At 38.4% G+C, this 27,883-nt stretch overlaps 1 protein-coding gene across 1 annotated transcript in view; it reads right to left on the bottom strand.

Annotated features, from left to right (window-relative positions):
* The window catches only part of LOC134535835 (protein jagged-1b), a 356,686-nt gene extending 330,145 nt beyond the window's left edge, over positions 1 to 26,541 (bottom strand). The window contains exon 1 of the mRNA XM_063375156.1: positions 26,270 to 26,541. Coding sequence (XP_063231226.1) covers positions 26,270 to 26,383 — 114 coding nt within the window. The 5' untranslated portion in view covers positions 26,384 to 26,541. The remainder of the gene's footprint in view (positions 1 to 26,269) is intronic.
* Positions 26,542 to 27,883: the final 1,342 nt, after the last annotated feature.

Below are 27,883 nucleotides of genomic sequence, written 5' to 3'. Positions count from 1 at the left end.
AATTATTTGAATTTTAGCATAACACGAAATGAACCCGCGAATTTTACGGGTCTCTACTCATGGGTCTTGACCCCTCCCTTCACAGGTTCAAAAGAAGAAGAAAAAAAAACACGCGAAGACAAACTAAGAAAATCACAGCAACTCATTTACGGGGACACCGATGGACATCTTTCAACTAGGGAGTGTGTTCTGCTAGAACAGAGTTTACAGTCAGTCACACGATATCGTACTATCGTTAAAAACATAAGTTTTAATTTGTACAAAAAAAAACCTTAAGTTAAGTAGGCCATGAAATCAACCATTTCAGCAACCAGGTGGTAAACACATCAATTCGCTCGGTGTTTACCAAATCGTCAAATGGGTTCATCTCATTTCTAGGACCATGCATATTTCGCGAAAATATTTCAAGATTAGTTAAATTACTGTAGCATCGTCTGTGTTTGGTGATTGGGTAAATTTATTTCGGGCGCATGTCGATTGTTACAACGCCAATCACAGTTATTCAGTGGGGAAGCAAACGCGTCCTGAGTGGCTCGGTCAAAAAAGGCAACGACTTCTCTTGCAGACGGCCGCCAATCACAAGGAAGAAACCTCTGGTGCGGGTTTACCTTGTTGCAGTCTAAAAAGCGTTCAGATTTATTTCACGAAAAATGCCTGCCCCTACTCATTTCTCATTTGCGCACAAGTGCTTGCAGCTCAGACTGGTGTTTGCTCAGGTCCCGGAATATCTTCTATGCGCAGAAAAAAAAAATATTGTGGGAGAATAACGATTCACTTTAGCCGGATTTGCCTAAGGTGGTTGGTGGTCCGAGCGGGGACCAATCAGAGGCGGGCGACGCGGCCTGTTTTAAACGCGCTCGTCTCGGTCCGTTAGGCACGGACACGGCGCCTGGTTCTTGGAAGCAGACCGGCGAGGGGAGGGGACGGGGGAGACAATCCTGCACCCTGATTGGCCCGGCGCGGCGGTCGCCGGGTTTATGCGTCCGGCCGGACATCGTTAAGCGCGCGTGGGAAAACCGCGGCTGTCGAACTGAGGTCCTGACAAATAGGAGCGCTCTCCACCCACGCAGAAAAGAAAAATCTGTACTTTACAAAACATTCCTTATTGCTAGAGTCCCGGAAATTTCGCGGATTCCTCTGGCCTCAGGATAGAATTCAAAGTTATAGGTGTGCTCGACCCATGTTTACTTTCCCATTGGTTGATTTCTTAGCGAGAACATTTTTACCCTTGTCATTTGGCACTACCTGATTCGCTTACTTCTCTCCTAGCTGGACATCGTTGGCTCACAGTCGTAGAGGGGCGTGTCCAGATAACTGCGGTACAATCATGAACACAGTGCGACAGTGTGGAGGTTTGCATTCTAGCTTGCGACTAAATGAATCCGCGAAATTTCCATGGCTCTACTTATTGCTAGAGACCGGAAAAATTCGCGGGTTCAATGACCTCCAGGATAGACTCCAATATTCTCTACACACTCGGGAAAATGCCAACTGTTCATTGGCTGCTGACTTGTGAGTCATCTAGACTGGTTGGCCTGTGATTCGACACTTCAATGTGTGAGAGTCTCTAATTGGCCCTCAGTCCTCCAGATTAACAGTGGACCAATGACAGAAGCAGCACTAAGGTATAATTATTTGAATTTTAGCATAACACGAAATGAACCCGCGAAATTTTCAGGTCTCTACTTATTGCATATTCGAAATGCGGTTTTCGAGATAATACTGAGTGTTTCTTACGAAAATTGCCTAATTTTTTTTTTCAACCATTGAAAATATAATAGAATTTTCAACAAGTTGAACTTTATTTAGTTTTACCGTACTTATTAAAATGCGCAGTTAACAGGGAAGAGTTGGCAAATAACTATTGGAGGTACTGGGAGACCACAAAGCATAAATGGACTTGTAAGAATCTGAACCCAGTATTGCTACGAAAACTATTTTATAGTAAATGTAAAAATGTACACATAAATGTAAGTTTGCATGAATATTTAAAAAAAAAAAAAAAAAATCTGTGTACTGCAAACCCTCGACATTGACAGTCCTGTTTGAAGCTGCAAAACAATTTAAACTATAGCATAGCCTAGAATATAGCTCACGGCCATTCGTAAACTAACAGTAACAGGAAGCCTTAATATTATTTTGCTGTTAACAGTGAGATAACATTGTACATGTCTGAAACATCTACAGTATATAGGCCTATGTTTTGCACTTCCTGACTTCTTCTGGACAGGGAAATCATTCTCTTCGCCTTGGTTACCACAACACAAGATTTCAGAAACTGAAGTTAACCCATTCCCCCCCCCCTCCCCCCAATTAACATCACGGTGTCATGAGAAGTAATTTATTTTTTACCGTCTTAGTGGCTGAAATTACGCCTAACAAGGAGTTCTAGAGTCACAGAGATACACTGGAATATACCGTGTGTGTGTATGTGGATGTGTATATATATAATTTTTTTATGTCACAAACGAACGAGGCACTTATTCACATCAAAACTGCTCCGTGTGATGCTGCGTATGGCAGTTAAAGTAATGTTAGTACATTTTTATCTCACCCGGAAAATCATTTACTATCCTTGGAAAATAAAATTCTCCGTTGGAAAATGAGTGAAACTGTTAAACGTCAGTGGTCAGAGCTTCTGGATGCCGAGTCAAAGGTCCCGGGTTTGATTCTCAGCCGAGTTTGGGGTTTACTTGAGTCGGCGAGGCGGGACGATAAGTGCGACGCTCTCCGGTGCTTCTGGCGCGGTATCGCCTCTATAAGCGGAAGGCTGGGAACCAGCTCGCAGTCTTCTCGACGATCATAGCGCGCCTATGTGGCTTGAGCGGCGAACACAAAATCACACGGCGGAGAAATGAAGATAGAAGTGTAGTGCGAGAACGAGTGCATTGAAGAATCTTCATGTTTCATGTCCAACAACATTTCCAACTCTGGAAAACAAGCTTTTTGGAAAATTTCACTCGGTATGGAAACAGAACTGCTGGTTCGTCTTCAGCGTATTCTTGGACGCTTTTCCGTGAGCAGGCCCCAGTGGTAATAGCTGAAGCAGTTCCGAGACCGCGCGGTTTCTTGTGAAGCCGTGTCGTAGCTTCGACGCCTGTCGCAGGCCGGGAAGCGGTCGACCGCAGGGGTGTGGGAGGCTCTCACGGGGAGTCGAACACGAGACCGCGGGGGAGACGTCCCACGCCGCAAGTTCCGCCGTCGGCCGCGCGTGACGGTACGGACCTGGGTATCCTGGCTCTCGATACACCGCAGTTGGCGGGAGTCGTTCCGTGGGCGCGCGACCACAATGCTGCCATCTGTGGCGGATGGCTTGAACCAGAGTTCACAAAGGAAAAAAAAAGGGAAACTTTACAGTATAAACTGTTCAATTAATTTTAACAATATGGCCAGTATTTCAATGATATTCCTTGTCGAAATTAAGGTACAAAGAAGAAGTTTAATTTAGTTATTTCTCTTTTATCGGCTCCATTACATTATACAGTTTTAAATGAAGGTTCTTTAACCACGTGATTGGACAGTCGACGTAGTTGCTTCGGCAGCAGATTCTAGCGGCGGGTGCGGAAACTACGTGTGATTCGCGTCCATAAGTGTAGTTGAAAACACAAGAATTATATGTTGAATATTCGTGTGAGAGTTTTCGTATTATAAGACAGTGTATTTGCAGCATGAGAACACAGGAATTTGCTCGCTGACGAGGTTAGATGTTACACATCTCTGGGGAGTACTGAAAGACTCGCTAACGTTGTTTTTTTTCCTGACCTAACTTCAACTCAGTAGGAGGTGTCGGAGGTAGGGAGGGTACCTAGGTGCGTCTCAGGCCGAAGTCATGCACGGAGAGGGTCGCATGCATCGTGCGATTTGTTCCGGGATTGGCCAGCCATGGCAGAGGCTGAAGCCAACACTAACTCCGCTATCTTTAATCTAGATTAAAACTAAGTTCATATGGGCCCAGGTAAAACCTGCATAGACTCGTGGAAAACATTATGCTCAGACACATGCGGGGTGCAGTTTGCATGCACTAAATGTGGGAGAATACAGGAAGGAGGCAGAGGATGGTCTGGATGTAAAGTTGATCGGGGCATAAGAGTCTACCACACGTGGTAGGGGGGAAAGGGGGGGGGGGCTTTGGCACTTGTACGCTAGGTCAGCTTTCACGTTTTAATCGCATCTGGATTTTGATAGCCACAGACGCAAGCAAGCAAGAGCCTTTCGTTGCGGGTGGCTGCACGTGGCCCGCGGACCCGTGTCTCGAGAGATCACGACGTGTTCCGAAACTGCATGACGTGAGAAGACTGACATAGGTGCCAGAGAGGGGGGAGAGGTACAGCGGGAGCCTCCCTTTCTTCAAAACCTTCTTGATGATTACTAGAGACCGGAAAAATTCATTTTGCGATAGTCTAAAATACAAATAGTTATACCTCAGTGTTGCCTCTGCTATTGGCTCACACTCGCCTGGATGACTCTGGGCCAATGAGAAACGCCCAATCAAAGCTATATCAAATCACAGGCTGCTACGTTGGGACGTCTCACAAGACAGCAGCCAAATAGTGGGTGACATTTTACCGAGTGTACGTAGAACAATGGAGTTCATCCTGCAGGTCATTGAACCCGCGAATTTTTCCGGTCCCTAATGATTACAGACAAATACACGGTTACACAGACGAAAAATTGTCTGTGCGTTTACAAAAGATTCCTTTGGAAAGGTATAGTTTGTAATACAACAATAAAGATATTGTAACTTTCTACAACACTTGGCTATGGTTATTTCTGCGTACATTATATACGGTTTTCGAGACAAGTATTTCTTACGGAAATTGGCAATTAATGGTTTATTCAAACATACGTTTTTTTAAACCACCTAAAATATAGTCAAACATTCCTCAATTTGACTTTATTTTGATTTATAGTGCTTATAATGTGCGCAGTTAATACTGGAAAGCTATTCAGGAAAAGGTTTATACCTAAATAACTTTAACTTTTGGGACAATACAAATATTAAATTCCCGGGTAAGAGTTCCAACCCAGTATTACTGCGAACACTATTTTGTAGCGATGCAGCTGTTTTCATGCAAATGTACAAATTGACAAATATCTGTAAATTTACATGAAAATTTATGGTCCCTTTACAAAAAAAAATCCACAGTATAGCAGAAAACCCGAGGCGCACTGACCCATCTTGTCAAGGCGATACAGTAACCTCGCTCTTAACCTGCAGTGTAGCGTTCTCCACTCGAAGTATGCCAGATGCTAGATGCCAGTGACTTCCCAGGATAAAAAATTCGTGACAGTCAGGCATTTCATAAATTTTATTTACGAAGCTTGACCGAACTCTAAAATTTGGAAATCACACGACAGAAAATTGTAATGACCATAAATCTGTATCGACCAGAATGTTGTCCTTCATATCTTATCCCCCCCCCCCCCCCCCCACTTCCCGTGAAGACTCAGCCTTGCCCGCCGGGTTGCGTTACTTCGTTTGCGTGATTTCCCGGCGCGCCGGACGATGGCGTTGCTTGCACACCTGTTTTAACTTTATACCTCCTCCCTCCCCACTCCTAACTGCGGCGAGCGAGTCGAGTTACCCCTCCCCCATGCACAGGGCTTGGAGACAAACACGGAGCGGCGCCTCTTCTGGCCGTATTTCACGCGCAGTTTCCACAGCGCCGTGATATATGGCGAGTGTCGAGGGAAATATCCTCGCAAACACGTCGGCACTTCCTTGCACTACCTGCCTTTGTAGCAAGTAATATATTAATAATAACCATACAGATTTCCTTGATATTAAATAAATATGGCGTTAAAATCAACGATTACATCAATAAAACATAATGGAAATGCTAGCATTGATAGACTGCTTTTTTTTTTGTGGCTACGATATTTTGGCTTTAAAACCAACTTTATTAAATTTATATAATTTTACCTATCTTTGGCTTCAAGAAAGTTGAAGCCCACTATTTTAACAATGCCATCTTACCCTTACAGTATTTAATAATTTATTTTTTTCGACGTGACAGAAAATATTGCATTATTGTGAACATGCTGTTTTTAACATGTATTATTGTGAACACTCTTTTTTAACAGTTTTATTGTTAATACGCTGTTTTTAACACGCATTATTGTGAACACTATGTTTTTAACACGCATTATTGTGAACACGCTATTTTTAATATGTAGCCTATTATTGTAAACACTTTTGAAGATGTATTATTGTGAACACTCTGTTTTTAAGATGTATTATTGTGAACGCGCTATTTTTAACATGTATTATTTTTAACACGCTGTCTTAACAGGACGAAAAAACATAGAGAAAAAAAATTGTTTTCTTGCAATTACATTCACACTACATACGACAACCATTAAGGTTCAAAAGCAGATTTATTTAAACTATTCGAGAAAAATTTGTTGAATCTAAAATTGTTATTTATTCTGGCACAATCATCCCACGAGCACACACACGGTGCGCAGGGCTTCAGAAGAAACCACGCGCTTTCAAAACTACTCAAGACATCCAAGTGGCGTATGTTTACGAAAAGCACTTAAAAATGCGCTGAGGGCTGATAGGTAGTTATGTTTCCATGTTTCGTTTTTAAACTGCATTATTAGGAGAGTGAAAAGGGCTAAAACGAGAGTGTTTTGAGGACACCTGTAGACATGAAACGCCCGGTACATTATCGAAAACAAATCAGGGATATGCATTAAACATTTATCTTAATTTCCTAGCCATATAGTGTTATGGATACCGCCTGAATCTCGTACTTTCCCTGTGCACTGGAAGAAGACTGCGCGCCAGTTCAGAGGCGACACCGCGCTAGAAGCACCAGCGAGCGTCGCGCTTATCATCCCGCCTCACCGACACAGATACGCCCTTGACTAATTTAGAGAAGCAAACAAAAAAAAAACGCGTAAATAAAATTGTAGCAATACGAAAGCACTGGTTTACCATCAATCGAACAAAAAGGTCTGATTATCAGTTCGGTAACACCGCGCCCACAACGCGATGGAAGTCTGGACGTCCACGAATTTCTTCGCACTGACGTCACAGAAGTGTTCAAATGTGATTGGCTCGTCGTGCGCTCGCGATTACATCAAGACTAAGTTCCAGTCACAGTTTGGAAAAAAAAAAAACTTTTTTTTTATGTTATAATCCAGCTTTTTTAATTTCATTAGTTCCTATTTTGGTTTTCAGCATGCTCAAATAAAAGCCACACAACATCCTGCTTTCTGCCAGTCATGTTGAACAAGTAAAGTTATAACATCAAAGAACTGAAGTCAGACCCATCGGCACATCTGACTGTGACTTCACCACAGGACGGATATTTCCCCACAGGAGGAGGATTATCCATAGTATGGGTGTTTCCCACACAGAATGCGGATTTACAGTACTGTCGTGGATTTCCCGCAGAATAGGAATTAACTATTTAATATTTTTAATTTAGTTTACAATTTAATTTACAATTTAAATGATAAGATCCTTATGAGTATATAATTTATTGTTCCTGTAAATCACAAGAAACATTAATGATGAGTAGGGGCAGGCGTTTTTCGCGAAAAAATCTAAACGCCTAATGGACTGAAAAATGGTATACCCGTACCAGCGGTTTCTTCCTTGTGATTGGCGGTCGTCTGCGAGAGAAGTCGGCGCCTTATTTCACGGAGCAACTCAGGACACGTTTGCTTTCGCACTGAATTACTGTGATTGGTGTTCTCACAGTGTACATGCACCCGACAGAATCTCACCCAGTCACGAAACGCAGACGATGTTATAGTGTTTTAACTTTCAACTAGTCTCGGAATCTTTTCGCGAAATGTGCATGCCCCTATTAATGAGTAAACTCATGGAGTGGTAATGGATTGGAATTAGACCTTTCGTTAAATAAATATATATTCTATTTGTGGTTTAAGTCAGCCGATCTAGGTTCCAGTTGTGTAGGCGGGGGCGACTGCCAGGAAGAGGTCTCAGAATGTTCAGATCAGCCGGCATGTGGCAGAGACGCTCCCATGGGGCAGGCCCGCGGAGCACAGGATCAAAAACAACGTGAACGAGTCTCCCAGTACCCGCCAAAGATGGAAAACCTCGGTGACGAGCAGATTCACGTGTTCTCGTGTTGCAAATACCTACACTTACACTACGAACACTCGGACACGGAATTTAACGTAAATTTTTTTAAAATAACGCCAAGCGTGATAAATATGCGCAAATTGTGTCTTCAATCTACATTTCTGGACGCGAATCACACGTAGTTTCCGCAACCGCCGCTAGAATTCGCTGCCGGAGCAACTACGTCGACTATTGAACCATTTTAAACTATATAATGAAACGGCTCCGATAAATACTGGAAAAAAAAAAAAAAATCCTTAACCCCAGCTTTATACTTGATTTTCGACATTTTTTTATTAAAACACTTTTTTGTTGTTAAAATTCATTAAAAAGGTATACTCTTAAGTTTTTCACACGGTTTGCACAGGTATTACCCAGCATGTGTTTCATACAAACTTGGTATGTGTGTTTCATGTATTTAATAACATTAATATATGTATCTAAGACTTGTTTTAACGAAATCATTAAATAAAATTACCAAAGAATAAATTATTATAAAAAATTGAATAACAACGAAAATATAAAATTTGTTTTTTTTTTCCTGAAGAAAAAGCATTTTTTTTAATATCTCGATGTGTAAACGTTGGGATTATGAATTGAGATTTTAATGTTACAATCAATATCCTTTTAAAATTAAATCATAAAATCAATATCCTTTTAAATTAAATTATAAAGAAGACTTTTTTTTTGCTTAAAATGTCAAAAGTTTGTGTTGGTATAGTTTGGAGTTAAAACGTTTCGAATGACCTCTGAGTCCGTTATAAATAAAGCCCAAGTATGTTTAAAAAAAATTGGCGTCCTCTTAGCCTGTGACTTTTTTATTTTTAGCGTCTGCAGACGTTTTTTTTTCGTTCATGAAACGTAAATATATTTAATAATGGGTCTAAAGCCAGGTTTAATGTTCTAGCTAATTGTAAGTCACGTTAATAGCTAGTTGCAAGTATGTCCGCAAAATACAGTACAAGTTGAGTCACGATGAGACGACCATTGCTTGAATCGATCTTCAAAAACACGGGTACGGCAAGAACCAAAAAAAAAATCAATTACTCAGTAGAGCAGCTCATTACTTAGTTCATGATGTGCTCTTGTTTGAAGAACAATTCAAGCAATTACACGGTCGACCAGCTAAATAATCTCGACATGTTTAATTATTGTCTGGCCCTGAAAGTGTTGGTTCCAGCTCCCAGCCCGGAACGCCCGGCCATTTAATTCCTCGCTTCACGCGCGGTCCATTACGGAAAGAAACTGTCCACAGACCGGATAAGATGAAATGGAACAGGGTAAACGTTAGTTTCGTTTTAAGAGTGTTCGACCGCTTCTAGAGGAACGCGGTATTATTCCTGACATTTTCCCGTGTATTCCAGGTTTTTTTTTTTTTCATCCTGTAACCGCGGGACGGGAGAAACCACATTCCAATAGGACGTCCGGGCAGGATGTATCGTATAAATAACTAATAGGCTCCTAGTTACTGATGGCGGCAGCGCGGAAGAGAAGGGGAGAGGGGGGGGGGGGGAGGGGGAGGTGAGGTGGGTGATACGCTCTCACAAAACAACACACGTGAAAGTAAAGGTACATCTCTGGTCCCGAGACAATGTACGACCAGCCTCATGCCGTATAACTCTCCTCAGTCTCTGGAACAGCCACGCACGGAGTGTTATACGTACGCCTTCGGTCTCCTCAAGTATTCAGAGAGCACTTATTGAAAAAAAAATTGCACTGAAGATCAGCAGACACCTAACTGTATGAATGCATGTGTGTGAGAGAGTTTGTGCGCGTGAATTGTAATTTAATTCAAAATTTGATTTACAGAGGCAGTGAGTTTTCGCGGAACAATATGTTCGGTTACTAGACTGAAATACTTTAAGTGTCATGCATTTTTTGCGAAAAGATTTTAATACAAGCTGTGTGTTTAAACTTTGTAGCGTTGTCTGTGCTTCGTGGTCGGCTGGGTTTATTTCAGGCACACGTATGCTCTCAGCTCACCAATCACAGCCATCCAGTGCGGAAGCAAACACACTCTAAATGGCCGCCAATCACAAGCGTGGGCAAACCTTACTGCAGACCAATGAGCGATCAGATTATTTCACGAAAAATGCATGGCCCTATTAATAGCGTATCTCATTGCGGCGTGCAATTTAGTCTTTCCAATGCACGATTTATGCTATTAGCGCTGTCCTTTTTTCGTTGTGCTCTGTTGTCAATATACCCAAAGAGTATAAATTATTGTAGACAAAAACTTTATAATGCAATAAAAAAATTTAAATTGTAAGTACCTGAAACATTGTATTTTGTATAATCATTTTGGTTGATCATTTTAGAAATACTGTATTTCATGAAGAGCATACGCTCATAATATTCCATTTCTACTTCTAAGTAAACGTAAATGAAAAACGCCATATTGATTTCAAACGTTTCTGTCATAAAATGTTTACATAATTTTTTATTAAGAACTTTGGCTCTGTTTGACCATAGTACATAATGAATTTAATGCGTTATTATTAATAATAACAAACCGCTGCAAAATAGTTTCTTCTGTGAAATAATAATTGGTAGAAACAGAAAAAAAAAATTTGGTTTCAATGCCCTCTAGGAGAGACTGCAGAGTAATCGACATACTCGGGTAAATGTCGCCTGTTCATTGGCTGCAGACTGGTGAGACGTCTCAACTGGGAAGCCTGTGGTTCGGTACTATTTTGGTTGAGAGTCTCTCATTAGCTAAGAGTTTTCCCTGTCAACTGTGTGCCAATAGCGGAGGCTGCTTAGAGGTATGCGTATTGAAATTTTTCCGGTCCCTTAAAATTGGTTTTCAGAATCGATAATTTTCTTTTCTTTCGACGTAAATACGGCTGTAATAATAACATCCAAAGACACTATTCTATAGTTTTATAAATAGTTTAATAGTATAGTTTAATAGTAAAAATATTAAAACTAATTTTAATTTCCGATATTATCTTAAACATATGGGTTCTATACTTATATACGCGCGTTAGAACTAGAAGTTTATACCTACTTGGCATAACAAAAAAAAATCCTACTTTAATTTTGTATTCATATAATTAATAAAAATAAATTAATAAAAAGACTTTAGTGATAATATAAATACGGTTGGTAAAGTATAAATTCAAAGAAATAAAACATTAAATAAATACTCAATATTCAATATTAACATAAACACGTTTATGAAATTATCTATTTAATTACATAAACACGTTTATGAAATTATCTATTTAATTTATTAAAATAAACGAGATAAATTTTAATTATTATTACATAATTATGTTTTAATTTATAGTTCAAATAAATTATACATACGGGAATCTCAAAAACTCCAATGAAAACGGCCAGGAGACTACTAAATCTTCGAAAGACAATCCCTGCCAGCGTCGATGGAATTTTACAAGCAACATGACATCGTTATACATAACCTCACTTATATAAATATATTTGAAAAAGTTTATAAACACATTTTCTATCACTAAAATTCACAATCTATTTATATATATGTATATATATTTTTTAATGTTATGGACCAGTACTCAATATCACTCAAAAAGTATAAGATTTAAAAGTTAAAAGTTGCAAGATTTGTAGTAGTCTTTTCTTTTGTAATTAGCAATTCTTTCATCCTGTGAAAATTTCGTTGCACGTCTCGCGCGCATCTTTAAAATTCACACTCATCATTTTTTTTTTTCATAACGCGCCTCAAGAATACATAATATGATTGTTAACAAGCCGGGTGGTATTAATATGGCAAAATTTTCTGTGCACTGCAGTCTAGCGCGAGACAGGCTGTAGAGTTGAGTGCTCGCGACGGTAACTGGAGCGCCGGCCGCCAGGGGCGCGGGCATCGCGTCGAGGGGGGTTTCTTCTCACGGCGGGTTTGCCTTAACAGCCTCATTTCCATGGAGTTCATGACGAGGCGGTCGGGACCGGCTCCGGCGTGGGGCAGTGTTCCGTTACCCCGCGCGAGCGTGCGGTACGTAGCGGCCAGGCATTTCTCGCGAAACACACCTGAACGCCATGTAGGGTATGCAATCGAAAATTATAATTTTTTATACATTTTTTTTAGATTGTATTTTTTTTATTTTTTTTTCTAAGACCATAAAAAAGTACGTATTTTGATAGTGTTATTGCTAGGGACCGGAAAAATTCGCGGGTTCAATGACCTCCAGGATGAACTCCACAGTTCTACGTACACTCGGTCAAATGCCACCCACTCATTGGCTGCTGTCTTGTGAGACGTCCCAACGTAGCAGCCTGTGATTCGATAAAGCTTTGGTCGGGTGTTTCTCATTGGTCCAGAGTCATCCAGGTGAGTTGTGAGCAGAGGCAACACTGAGGTATAACTATTTGTATTTTATCCTATCGCGAGATGAATTCGCGAATTTTTCCGGTCTCTAGTTATTGCAGCTGTAGAACTACACGCTGAAAGAAACGAATAGGTATATACAATTATTATTAGTATCCATTGGTCACTATTATAAACAAAACTTGCAACAATAATTGTGTACAATGATAAAAAATTACCGAAATTCTTAATATTAGATTACATAAAAAAAATTATGACAAAAACGGCTGAAACCAAGATAAACGTCTTTCAACTACGTTTCTTTAAAATAAAAAAAATGGAATGTTAGCAGACGTTTCTTCCTTGTAATTGACTGCCGTCTGCGGGAAAAACCATTGTCTTATTTGACAGAGCCATTCAGGATTCGTTTGCTTCTGCGCAGAATCATTGTGACTGGTGTTCCGACAGTAGACATGTAACTGGAAGAAACAGGTTTTAACTCTTACCTAGAGTAGAAATATTTTCACAAAAAATACATTTACCTACCGATACACAACGTATGACAAATATGGCTGGATAAGCTCAAGGTTAATAGAGGGACGTTACCTCGATCGCTTGCGCATCGTTCTGCTCATGACGTCACTTTCAGCCCGGCAAGTGACGTCATGTAGTAGTGCATCTGCTCATAATAATGCTTTAATCAACTGCGCAAAGTGGGAACGGTTATTGTTATGAGGATTTGATTATTCCTATACAAAGTGCGCGTGTTATAAATGCTTTAAAAAGAACTAACAGGCAACATGCTTAGTACAGGAATTTGAAGTGAATATTTTTTTGTAAGTTTAAGATGCTGTTTAAAATTATATCTAAACATAGCTATGAAAGAAACGAGTTACAGTGGTTGCGTGTACAAACAGTTTGGTAAAAACTTAATAATTAGTTGAAACATATGATATTAAATATCATCGACTCCCGAAGAAACTGAATCTCTTGCAAGTATGGGTTCAAAAATGACGACGAGATGTTAGGTAGAATCAAAAAACTTCTTAAATGTATTCAGAGCTTTTTTCAGGTGGTGATTACGAGCGCGACTTTAAAAGCCGAATTTATAAATACTTGCGCTAAAATACGTCTCAAACGAAATGATTCTCTTCAATCTAACTTGTAATAGAAACACCCCTAGAAAAATTGGAAAGTTATGTGAGCCGAGCAAAACCGAGTTAAATCAAGGAAAAAATATCCTGTGTAATCTCATTGTAGATTCATCGTAGATCTGTGCCCTTGTAATCAGTTAGAGCTTTTAAACCCTTGTTCTAAAAAAAATGAATCAGTCGAAATGCTTATGAACGAAGCCCGTGCCATTAAAGAGAAGTTGTTTCTTGCCAAAACAAAGTCAATTATAGATTTGGGAGTTGTGCAAAACGTCAAAACATTAAAAAATGCTACTTCGTTAGAGATCCACATGCACAATAATCTTTCGGATGTTTTCTCAAAAATCAAATTGACACCAGGAATCATGGACCATGATACGCGACAGACACGGTAAACACGACCTTACTCTTCCGGCTCTGGAAGCCGACTGACAAGTCACAACTTGTTCAAACTGGACACTGACCGATCAGGCCATCGGGCTTATTATTTCAAATAGATGCTAACTAATTCACCGTATTTTTTTAAAAATAATACCACTAATTAGTGTATCTCAATTACCTTCATTTTTTACAGATCTATCACTAACAATAACACGATTTTGTGTGTTCATGTGCATATTACGTTTTGTATTGTAAGAATACCGAATGTTGACATAAAGTACGCTGTTAGCACTCACACGCATTCTTGCTTCTGTGAGTGTTACATTTAGTTGCTCTAAAACATAGTAACTATTGAATGTGTAGTTAATGTAAAAAAAGGAACATCATTAAAAAAAAAACGTAACGGATGTTTCTTAAGAGAGTGAAGAATAACGAAGTTCGATGACGTCAAAACCGAACGATGTCAAAGCTTGCGTGTTCGGCTTCATGTGATTACCAAAATTTCAAAACCAGACCTGTACACTCAAAGAAATAATACACTAATTCTAAGTAAAATTGATAAGCTACATTTATACCCATAAATAGACTTCTAAAAATTTAATATTATTAACCAGTTATGTTCACGTTTCGAAAGTAGCACAAGGTATGAGATTTTTCCTTTGCAAAATTGTGGAAAGTGGACATGTTTTCTCCTTAAGAGGTCTTTAAAGAAAATAAAGACGGCTACGTGTATAAACATTTTAAAGTGAATTAAACAAGACTTTTCGAGCAAAGTTACCACTTGCTGCATATTGTGTTTCCGGATATTAATCTCCTTGCAGAATAACAGAAATCCTTACACCAAACACATTAAATCTTCTAAGGATATGGCACTTAATAATAAGTGTATTCCTACGTTTGTGATTATGGGACAATTTCTTAAGTTACAAAGCAAATCACTGTACATGAATATGTTTAAGCTATCTACTGAAAGACATGTAGGCTATGTAGTTGGTTATGAAGTAAGGTTAAGTTTACATTAGCCTTATTTTTTATTGAACGCTATTAGCCTAGTTGCAAGATGTTTTGATTCAGGTGTAAACTAAAGCAATCGGCACACTGGGAAACAGGCAAGTTCCAAACAACTCGGTTATATCAATACAAGCGAAGGGACAGTTGTGTTTCACGAAAGTATTTTTTCGTACACACACACACACACACACACACACACACATATATATATATATATATATATATATATATATATATATATATATATATCTATATAAATCATTTATTTTAGGAACAACCTAAGTCACTGTTTTGGCTGTTTTGAGTTAAGCATTATTAAACTTTTGTACATGTAGGCACATAGTTTGAAACAAAAGAAACTCTTCAGCCAATTACTAGGAGCTTTAGATGGTCATGAAAACCATCATTTATTGCAGACACAACATAAGTAAAATAGTTATGTCGTTTCTCCACTAAACAGCTAATACAAAATTACCTACATACATCATGGCAACTGTCGATGTTGGCAACTCATGAAAAATTATTGATTTTTTTTGTGTGCTTTAAGAGGTTATGTTAATTTGGAGTTGGGAGTGTGAGGTTGGTGTTGTTTTCAGTAAGTTTATAAACTGATATGGATTATGACAATATTTCCAGTACGTTTATAAACTGATATGGATTCTTACAATGTTTTCAGTACGTTTATAAACTGATATATATGCTTCCTCTGGAAAGCAAAACAAAGCTGAATATTAAGGAACAAGAAATGACTGTGATTACAAATTTAATGGCCAACACAAGAATGACAGACTATTGGGCCTAATGTATTATTATTGGTGTGTTTTAAACAAATACGTTTCAATGTTTACAAATGTTTCTAAAACTGTCCAGCACAAGAGTGATATTAACTGTAAAGATGTAAATATTTTTTTATAAAAATGTAATTTAAATATTTATATTATAATTTGTACATTTTCTTGTACTTATGCAACACACACAGCTTTCAATTAATTTATTTAAATGTTTAAAGTGTTTTGAATTCACTGAAAACAAATATAGTTGAGGTTAAGGAAAAAGGCGTTATTTCAGACATACAAAATCAAGACACAAAATCAATAGCATTCATTACTTAAAAAGGGCAACCAAAAATTGATATTATTTTCCAACACAAGAACAGTTAAAATTAAATATTATGTTAAAGAATACATACAAAATGTATAAAAATATAATTATAGGTACTTATTTGACGTCCTAAAAAATTAGGGTTCACTGACTTATGTTGTACTGATAAACTGAAGTTTCTTCTTATTTCTATGGTTGGTAGTATAAGTTTATAGTGCATTATTTTCGGGTGAATCTCAACATACAATTGCACAGAAACTGCATTATTAATGGCTTGTCAATCGCAGTCAATCGATTCGTAGCAAACAATAACACAACGCTTTGAAGTCTACCCCGTCATCAAATTTTCCCGCGAAATAAAAATGTCTCTAACAATCATAATTTTCTTTGTATATTTAAACCTTGGCTCCAGTAAAAGGTATTTACGATAAATGTTTTCATTGCTGTGACAGACAACACTGACATAAAACAAAAACTACCACCTGCCACATATTGTGATTATGGATATTAATCTTCTTGCAGTAGAACAGAAATCCTTACATCAATCTCATTAAGTCTTCTAATGACACGGCACTTAATACTAAACGTTCTGCAACGTTTGTGACCATTGGAAGATTTATTAGGTAAAAAGAAAATTATTTAAAGATTCACAAAATCCCATAAACAACGAAAGAAGAGCTTGAAATATAGCTTAATGTAGCCTACACGAGAAGAGCACTCAAACTAAGAAGTTGTCTACTCATAACATACATTCCTGACAGATATAAAAATCCTTACCAGAAAAATTGAGTCATTTGTACAACAATCATGGAACTAGAAAGACTCTTGTGTTTAAGTTATGCTCATAAAAGAGTTAGATACTCAATGAAGTCATTTTTTTGTATCGTAAACAATAGTTAAATTTTTTACAATAGATACCATGTACCTATAACTATTGATATTTTATAGGCTTACAGTTAGAAGGATTTTATTTTACAACCGTTAGTACAAGTAATATGTAGGCCTATGCTTTTGGAATGAATTTCGCAGTGTGTATATATATATATATATATATATATATATACACACACACATATATATATAATCCCATTTCCATAACATGACTTAAATATCCTTGATGAACAATAACAGGAAATGGAAAGAAACATTAAGTTTATTTACATTATGTGTCTTAGTCCATTGATTGAAACACTTCTTAAAAGCAAAACACAAAACAGTTTCGATTCATTAAAATCATTGTTCACTTGTGAACAATCTAATCAATGAATATAGGTGATTGCATAAAATTACTACTACAGGTGTGCGTGTGAAAGTAAAAATAGAAAAAAAAGCCTGTTCTTGAAGAGTTATTGATTGTCGGCTCTTTTTACTCGACAATGAAAACACGAAATGGTGGAAAATTCTGGCATAAGGCAAAATACAACGTTGCTGTTTTTACCTCTTCATTATTCGTTTCAGTAATGTTTATCGCAGCTGTAACCGAAACATTTATGAAGAAAAAGCAGCAGTGACTTTATGCTATATTTTAAAAGCATTTTATGGGGAATACAAAATACATACGTTAACAGGAAATGTCTAACAAGTAACTTTTCACGATTCTCCCACTTTTTACCAGCATACCCTTTTCAATTTTTTTTTGTTTTTATCCTGAGATTAACTTTCAAATTGGACTGATAATTTGCATAACCACGCTGCCACTTCACAACTTGCTGGAATAGGCGGTCGGGGCAAGCAACTCAGTCACTCGCTGCGGGTCTCGCCACTCCGCTGCCCGCGCTAGGATAGCTCCTAGGGCATCCAGGAATTTCTGTACTGGTCTTCAACGGAACCGGGAATTCCCGGTTCTTTCGTTAACTAGGAATTTTTTGTTATTATTATAAATGGTGTGGCAGTCGGTGATTGAACTAGTAATGGTTAGTTTTGTACGATTAAATAACAAGGTTTAACAACCAAAAACAAAACAAAGAACATTTGTGTTGAAATTATTTCACTGCAAAAAGTATCTACTAATGTGAACAAATCGCTTCATTCTCAGCCTTGTTCTCAATGTTTAACATTGTGGCGGGAAAAACTGAAACATGTAATCTTTTCAACGCAAGTAAAATTACAGAATTATTAACTTAAAATATAATTTCTTCTTTTCATAACACACAAAGAACATTGGCTTGAAAGCACAGGCGCACACACGGCAGTCCGAACACCGACTGGTGACTGAAGAGCACAAAGATCGCCTCGCCACAATAGAGTAGCAAATGAACCAACTGAGCCTATGCGAACTTTCAGTAGATGGCTTATAGACGTGAAAAATTCCGAGACACTTGTTGAATTCACTTTAAAATATTCGTACACGTAGTCGTATTTATTTTCTTTACAGAACTGTTACGGAGAAAACATGTCCACTTTCCAAATTTTTGCAGATAAAAGTAAAGAAAAAAACTCACATGAACATGACTGGTTCATGCAGTGAAGTGCGCGCGCATCATGGACGGAAGGTTATCATGATGAAGTCTGGAGCGCATGAGCGTTAACGGCTAGGCTACACCCGCGTGCCGAAGTAGTCCAGAAACTCCACCGCGTTTGGTGGCATTGACCTGAATATATTCACTTCAGTGAACGTATCAAGCGTATCGCAAGTCCGTGTCTGTTCCCGACTAGTCAATAATTTTTGACAACTCTTCGCTGCCCAAAACATATTCGATTTCCATAGAAGTCAACTGCTACCAATTTCTGCTCTTCTTCGGAACACCGTCATACGTTACGGATTCGTCAACGTCGTGACAAAATTGTTTACTCAGTAACAAAATGCACATAAGTATTGTGTTTTTTTTTGCATGACAGTCCGATGCAACATTACAAATGGATTTCAGCCTCACAAGCTACAAGATACAACCCTGCCCAAAAATACCCGCAACATCAGCATTCTAACACAGCAAAGACTGAACCCAGATGCAATAGACAATGATACAGTTAATGGTTTGGAGAGACAGTCTGAGCCTTTGTGCACACTGTTCATTGTAATTCTCTGACTTAATACATATTTACCTGACTATTCCATAGTTTTACCATAAATTCTGAATTTCCATAATTTCCCTGTTTCGTAGATGCCGGGCATTCTGGATTGTAAAAGACAAGTTCAGTTGCACACGAAGAAAATTAAAACTTAGAAACAATGTTTGTACTCCTGGAGAAAGCGAAACATTGTCTTTGGTATTTTCACATCTACGTTATAATTTTATTTTTTTCTCCAATTTCTGTAGCAGCTTAAAATGATGATATTGTACACAACCACATTTCTGGACATATAAACAGAATATAGTACGGGCTATGATTATGAAAAAAAGTAATAATATATGTAGTTGACAACACTATTTGACTTTAATAGTTCAATCAATGTTTTGCTTACACTCTCATATACATAAAAAAAAAGCTACAAGTTAAATATTATATCCAAACAATTTTGCATGATGGTGACTGTGCGCACATGCACATTTCTAAGTCGCAAAGTACAATTGAAGCATTTTAACTGCTGCTCTAAGTGTAAGCATGAGAAATGTTTTCACATGTGATCGTTTCAGCGTTCGATGTCAAAGGTGTGCATATCTATGCACACAAATCATAGGAATTGAAGTGCATGTTACGAGAAAAATCCGAACGAAAGGACTACACAAAGAAATCAAAAGGGATTTTAAGTTTGCGTTGTTTTATTTATTTCCTGTTATCTCGTCGTAAGTTTAATATTTGTTGACTTCGACCAACCAATGAAAAAGTCCATTCATATTGTTTTGTGTTAGAGCAAACCCTTAGGTGAAGTGGTGAAACAAGAGCTTGGTGGAAAATTGTAATTTATGATGATTCCGACAAGCAACAGAGAGGTGGCTGGATTTTGGTTTCATCCGCATGTCTCTATGAAGAAAAAAGAGGTCATCGTTAAAACCTAGCTCAGATTCCCAGATGAAAACAATAATGAACGTGAAGCAGTTAAAAAACTTTCCATTGAAAAATTCATTTGAAGACACATAACATGTAAGAGAATTTCAGATTGGAGGATTTAATTTTAGCAATACGTCTGTGAAGGACGTCAAAATGTGGGTAACTGTCGCCGCAGCACCCGGGTTTCTGCTGCCTCCCCTCCCCCATTCAACAGCCGCAGAAAACTTCGCTTTGCGAACGTCGAACTGACCAGTAGGTTGGTGCCGCGAGTCCAGTAGAGTTGGCAGTGCGTGGTTAGCAAGCTCCAGGGATGGCTGTTCTCGGGACGATGTTAGGCCGGTAACTAGTGGTCACGCTGAGATAATGTGTTGTCGCCAAGAGACCAGTGGGAGTAGGGTCCAGCCGGCCACGAGCCTCGCTCAGACATGCGCCGGGCGGCAGGTCTCTGCTAGGGTGGGAGCTCCCAGCGATCCAGCCATGCTACGGGCGGAACAGTGTTACGCGAATGAACGACTTCACTCAAACTGCAAGTGCGAGAATCACGAACTCATAGGCCCAATGCAATCCCGGAACCCTCCCCTATCGGATCCCAACTCCAACGCTATCCCCTTCCTTCCAGTGGAAACTACTGGTGGTGGCAGATGACGAAGAATGGCCCTCTTACATTATTTGATGTAGTAGTTACAATAAGCTGCTTCAGAAATGTTTATATTCAATTAAACGAGGATAAATTGTCTAAACTCGCATGATGATTTGGCGACAAACTGTCATGCATGACATTTTACACTTGAACTTCATTACAAGTAGAGACAAGGAAATTTCACGCATTCATTTAGTCGCATGAATGAATGCAAACGCAGTTATTTGGACACACCCCTCTACGACCGTGCCAGCTTGGAGAGGAGTAAGGGAATTAGTTAATGTCAATTAAAAAGGGGAAAAAATGTTCTCGCTAAGAAGTCAACCAATGGGAAAGCAAACATGGGTTGAGCACATCTATTAATTTTGAATTTTACCCTGAGGCCCGACGAATCGCGAAATTTCCGTGTGTCTAGTTATAGGACTGTTGGTAGTTTTGACACGCCCCGAAGAATAAAAAAATACTCTTAAAATTACAAAATTCATATGACTCATCTCACGCAATTCTATCGGAAGGTAAAATGTGGAAGCAGGCAATGGACAATGGACACACTTATTTGTGTGTGTGGAGTTCATGCTGTTGTACCAGAAGATTACGGGAACTTCGAATTGGTTATTTATGTTAAAAAAAAAACTTATTTCGTCTACATCTTCAGTTTAATTCAAAGTAAGTAGGTGGTAAAATAAGCTGATACACTCTGTAACCTTAGTGGCTGCTATTATAACTGACACTGACGCTGTTATATTTATCTCAGTTCACGCATATTACACAGGGCCAATGTACACTTGTTCTGCGAAGTCACGCGACTAGCTATACAGCAGGGAGGCACTAATGTTCCCTTCTTTAGGCTGGGTTCATTATCTGCGCCATAGCACAGTCATTTACTAAATTCGCAAATCGCAAGACAACACGAACTCTACAGCTCGAGACTTGCAAAGCTGCACAAGAAAAATTTTCTTCGGATTTCACATTAATATTTTGAATAAAAATTACGTCAAAACATTAGCAATCTAAATCGTAATAGAAACACTAAACAAAAAATAATAGATATTATGCTTACAGGTGCAAATTGTGTTAACAATTATACAACATGCATTTTTTTTTAAATGCAGTTCTTCATAATAAAGATGGCAGGCACTCAAGACGAAACGCAAGAAGTTTACAAATTGTATCACTCTTACTCTGCGTTCCAGCGTAAAGCGTAGTTTATAAACGGTTACTCTGAATCGAGTGGATCTTATTGTTTCGTTTGATGCGTTTTTAAATCCTCGAATCGAAGGAATGATTCATTGACTTAAGCTGATTTCGAATCCGTAGTTGGTAGTCAAAGGCGGTGAAACGCAAATATTATTTGTGTTAATTATTTTAATTTCTATTATCGTTACTCTTAATATATAATTATAGTAAGAAAATTCACCAAAAAAAGAAATAAAATATTGTTAGGAAATTTATTTCACTTTCATGAATTAATCTATAATCCTAAATATAACTGGCCCTATGCAGATTTACAGCAAATAATGGTTACAATAGCTTTGACGTTTCGTGAAACTACTTCTTTGAAACCAAAATACGCCTTACGAATATTTTAAACATTAGTTTTTTTTAATTGCATACTTTAGTAAATTTTATTCCAATATATATTTTAAAATTATTATTCAATATGTTTTGCGTTACCATATCTACAGCATATACCACTGAAAATGCTAAATTAGAATAAAGACAAATAAGTTTTTGAAAACTTGGACAATCTACTTGCAAGTTTTAGTTTAAAGTGCAGAGTAACAACAACCGTAAAATAATCCCAAACTAATAAAAGCGAATATTAAGGGTGAAGTATAATACGAGGGAAACACATTAATAAATAGCTTGTACACGAGCTTCAGGTATCTGACAGTGTTGAGACGAACTGACTGAACGTCTAAGTTTTTATGCTCATAGCTTGTGGCAGTGGCTAGACATAAAATACCCTACTTAATGTAGCCTTTAATTTTTAGGCACAGCACATAATTTATTTTTCTGAGGATATAAAGCGACGATTCATTAAATTCTTTAAGGATAAGCACTGCTCGTAAAAGAAATACAGAAATAAACCATTCACTGGTAACTGATTTAATTTTAATAACGTTCTAAGCGGTTTGTTTATTGCACAAAAACCTAATTCCAGGTTGGCATTTAGAATAAAACGAGATATACAGCGACGATTCATTAAAAGCTATAAGGATAAACACTTCTCGTAAAACTAATGCAGAAATAAACTATTCACTTGTAACTGATTTAATTTTAATAACGTTCTAAGCTGTTTCTTTATTGCAATAAACCTAATCCCAGATTGGCATTCGGAGGAAAACGAGATATACAGCGACGATTCATTAAAAGCTCGTAAAACTAATGCAGAACTAAACTATTCTCTTGTAACTATTTTAATTATAATAACGTTATAAGCTGTTTTTTATTGCAAAAAAATCTAGTTCCAGATTGGCATTTGGAGGAAAACTATAGAGTCGTAACAAACAACAGCTCAGCGCTATTAAGGACAGCGTGGCCTTAAGAGTTCAACAATTTTAAGTCCTGAATATTTCGGGACGTATTAAAGGCGCAGAAGACTGAGAGGTGTGAGTGCAAAAGCAGCCCATGAATGTAATTTCAGAATGCCTCCCAAATTTAGCGGAAAGTAATTTTTTCTAAACAGAGCTTAGTTGCGAGTGTCTAAATGTCGTTACGAAGCGCCCGACGACAGCAGTCACAACGAAGGTTTTCGTGATTTGGCAATAGGCCGGAATTTTAATAGCCCTTCGTATCCGTCCGTCCGTTATTCGTCCGTCAATCATGTGACCTGCAGCCAATAATATGGCCGTAAAAATTTCATCCGTCCGTCAAATGTTTGGTAACTTCATACTTTTGGCGGACGGGCGGGTGAAATTAAAAACCTCCAAATGTCAGATAAACGTTTGAGTGTCAAATCTTATTATTTTCGAAAGTATTAAAGTTTGTTTAGTGGTTTAGCTGATTCCAAAATTATTATTATTTTTTAAATTTACGTTTGAATACATTTCAAAGGCTGTTTTTTTTTTATTATCAAAAATTGTTCTGGTCACGGAAGTGTATAAATTACGCGTAATATCTCTGGAAATGTGAAAATAAATACCAGAGTAAATAAAATTAAGTATGATAATTTTTTCCCAAAAATTATCAGCAGTGAATTGGAAAAAAAAAGTTTTTTTCTCGGTTCCAATGACGTCTAGGAAGGACTCCATAGTCCTGTACATACTCGGGTAAATATCGTCAGTTCATTGGCTACCGATTGGTGAGACGTCTCAACTGGGAAGCCTGTAGTTCGGTGCTGTTTTGGTTTAGGGTCTCTCACTGGCCAAGAGTTTTCCCTGTCAACTGTGAGACAATAGCGGAAGTTGCTTAGATGTATGAGCATTGAATTTTTTTTTTGTTATGGCTAAATGAATCCGCTTATTTTTCCTGTCACTAGTCATGTGACATGTTTATTGGATTGGACTACAGCCAGAATTGGACTACAGCCAGCAGCTCTGCAAACTTTTAAATTACACGCATCTTCTAATGATCTCAACTGTTCGCGCTGGTTTTTTGATGAAAGTAAACAAAACTCATTGATAATTGGAAATTTTTTTTTATAAAAATACACAATAAATGTTAAACGCTAGGTTTATTTTTAAAACTATGAGAAAAGCAAATCAACCAAAAACAACTGATAAGGGCAGTTTACAATGAAATGAATCTACACATTCGCCTGCATATTTGTAACATTTTACACTAACGTACGAGTCGTATTCACCTTATATTAACACAATTTTAATCCTAAAAATTAATATTGTGACATTTATAGGTATTAATGTGTATTGTGTTGATATACAATTATACGTTTGAAATAATTCTTATGATTAATATTATATATTATACGCATTGGACTCCAGAGAGAAATAAATTACCCTTAGAAAGCCACAAAACTTGTCCTTTTTCATCTGAATATTAAACATTTTCCGGAGAACCTTCTGAGAGGGGACTAGGCCCCACGGTAGATAGAGCCCGGGCTCCCAAAACTGTGCGTACGCCCCTGCGCTACAGTCCGTGCCTACCCAAAAATAAACCCCTGGACTACAGTCAGCAATTTGCAAAATGTTATATATCACATGCATTTGTTAACTAACCGGACTCTGAACGCTTTTCTTATTTAAACGTAAAAAATGGGGTCATATAGGAAAAAAACATTTCAGATACAGTTCGGGAAACATTACAATGTATCGGAAACATTTCCCGCTGTATGGTGCACGTTTCTTGTGTCAATAGTATATGGAGGCTAGGTATCCTTCTGTCACTGGTAATCTTTCAAAAGTATTTGTAAACAAATTAATCTGGTTGTAGGTGTTCGTAAACAAACATCATGAGATACAATGCAAGCGACAGTTGGGAAAATGGGTAACACAGGCTCTTCTTTCGAGAATTAGCCTATCAAATAAGAGACCAGTAGCTACTCGACACACTATGTCCGTCGCACGCGGTCTGCGACCAACAAGACATGCGATGTTCGCTCTCAACACACATCGCAATGCCTCACGGCTACCGATTGGTAGAAGCACGCAACATCCATTGTTTTGAAACACAATTAAGGTACAGTTTTCGTCCTGTTTTCAACACGTTTTTATCTTCCATTGCCGAACTTGGTTTTCACTCATAAGCTTCAAAAAACGAGTACAAACGGATGGTGAAGAAGCTGTCATTGCTACCACCACTCAACGAAAGACTGTTGCAAAACACGTATGTAATTTTTAGCATCTTAGCACGATTAACTTAAGTCACTATAAAATTATGCCTATCAACTTAAGGCCACGTCGTACAGATTAAACGCACGCGAGCTTTATTAAGGAACTCCCCTTAACATTTCTACGCGTTCCTACAAAGTCAGACAGGTGGGTGCAGTGAGTTCATATTAACGATTACTTAACATATTTTAGTGTATTATAAATAATAATGTGTCCCTATTAACACATAAATAAATGAACTTTTATTACTGTTATGGACTTCCTATGGATAAAAAAAAAAGCTTTTTTTATCGAAGTCAAACTTTATTTCAAAGTTTTTAAAATTTCGACGTTGATAAAATTCTAGCTCGGCATTTATTTTACTGTTATACTAGATAGTAAATTAAGTATGTGCAACAGAACACGCGGAATATTTGACCGTGTCACATAGTTGACTGGTACGTGGCGGCGTACAACATTCAGGCTAAGAATCGATTACACAGGCCGATAGCCGGGAAGACATACCTGTGAGTCTATCTGTGGGGGCACAGAAATCCACCGAAATATCACTGCAACTGAAAGAAAAGTTGTCATGACTGTTGATTAAAAAAAGAGAGAGTTTTGAAGGCCCCCCCAGCAAGAGAAATTTGGTTTTTAATTTCAAAATTCAGACGTCACTAACGGAATTTGACGATAGGCCGAGGTTGGATTAGAGGTTATCTTTTTCTCTTCTCTGACGTGACGTAAATTAGTGTTGATTAAAAACCTTAAATGTTATGTGATGCACGCATATATATATTTACCGTTATAGCGGATTCGTTCGGCGATGGCCTAAATACCTTCGAGCGGCCCAATGAGAAAGCAACTACAGACTGCTGACACGGGGGCAAGGAGTACCTCGGCGGACACGAGCAGCAGCAGCAGGTAGAGCAGGCACTGGCGGTGCCCGCGCCCCAAGGGCCACCGCCGCGCTCCGCCATCACGGGCCCCCGCCGCTCGGAGCGCCACCATGCTGCGGGCGTTGCGCGGCCGGCATGGGGCGACGCCCTCCCTCCTGCACGCTCCCTGTTCGCGACACGAAGCACTCGCCCGCCGCAACGAACGCACTCACTAGCCACACGGGGCTGCACCAGACAAGAGAGGTCCTCTCGCGCGCCGCTCGAGATCCCACCGCCGTGACGGCCCGCGACAGACTGAGCCGGCGCGCCGCTCCGGGCCGGCTGCGCATGCGCGCCGGAGGGGAGCTCACTGCGCATGCTCCCTCCGCCCGCCAATGGGGAGGCCCCCCGGGTGCCCCCGCCGGGGTACACTCGGCGCAGTCTTCAAACTAGCCTCGCGGCCCCGAACGCGCGCTAATCACGGATGCCCACGGAGACCGGCGGCTCTAGAGTTCTGCCGTTGTAAACAATGTCACGTGCCTTTGTTTACAATACGGACATGCGTATGTATACAGTTTTTAACTGTAAATGGGGACAATACTAAAATGTATTAGTGGTGAAATATCAGTCACTTATTGTTTAAAATTAACAATCAAGGACGTTGGTTTTTTTTTAATGCTGGTGTTTAACCTGATAGGACGAAATTTTTATGTTCTATTGTTATTAGAATTCTTAGGAAACCTTATAAGTAATCCAAACAGCACAAAACACGTTCAGCTGAACGTGTTTTGTGCTTTGTGCATTACTTATAAGGTTTCCTACGAATTATATATATATATATAATTTTGGTGTTTGAAAAGTTGTACATAAAATATAAAATAATTGAGAAGGAGCCCAGCCCAAAAAACGTATTGACCACCAGGCCACTGGTTTCTGTCGATGGCCATGCTAATAACATGTCGGTATTTTTTAATTTCTACTTCCCTTTTTCTGATATGAAATTGTATCATTGCTTTAATCCAAATTTTATGCTGTTTTATTGCTTTTTAAATGTATCACATTTTAAATTTTATGACCTCAACGAACCAACGGTTTTCATCATTAAGCCGTTCGATGTTTGGACCGCAAATTTTCAAATGTCTACATCCATTTTTATTAGACGATGTAAATGTACGGATCACTTTGCCAGGCCAATGGGTGCACTCAAACATACCTGAAGTAATCTGAAGTGTCTAGATGGAGTATGCATTAGCAAAATTGAAGCCAAACAAACCAGACTGTTGCCAATAACTTAAGGTAATTTCTCTTTCCAATATCACTGATTTACTAAATGCTTTATTATGAATAAAAAAATATATATTTTAAAAATGTGCATAAGGCTGTGGGACAGAAAGAGTGCTGCTTGGACCCTGAAATCCTTGATGTAAGAAATAACTTTATTAGATATGTTTTAAGTCGAAAAATCTGATCGTGGTGTCAAATTTCACTCGAATTGTGAAACTTAAGTCGTAGTCAGGTCAAAAATGAATGTCCAGTTCAAGCGGCTTGCGTTTAGTTTGGGAGGAAACTTAAGCCTCCTATAGGACATTTTAAGTCTCCGATATTTTTAAGGAATCAAACGGAATATTCTCCT

This window comes from Bacillus rossius, chromosome 10 (genome assembly GCF_032445375.1).
Source record: "Bacillus rossius redtenbacheri isolate Brsri chromosome 10, Brsri_v3, whole genome shotgun sequence".
Classification (NCBI taxonomy): Eukaryota; Metazoa; Arthropoda; class Insecta; order Phasmatodea; family Bacillidae; genus Bacillus; species Bacillus rossius.
Note: the sequence above shows the minus strand (reverse complement) of the source record. Positions and strands in the feature narration are given on the sequence as shown.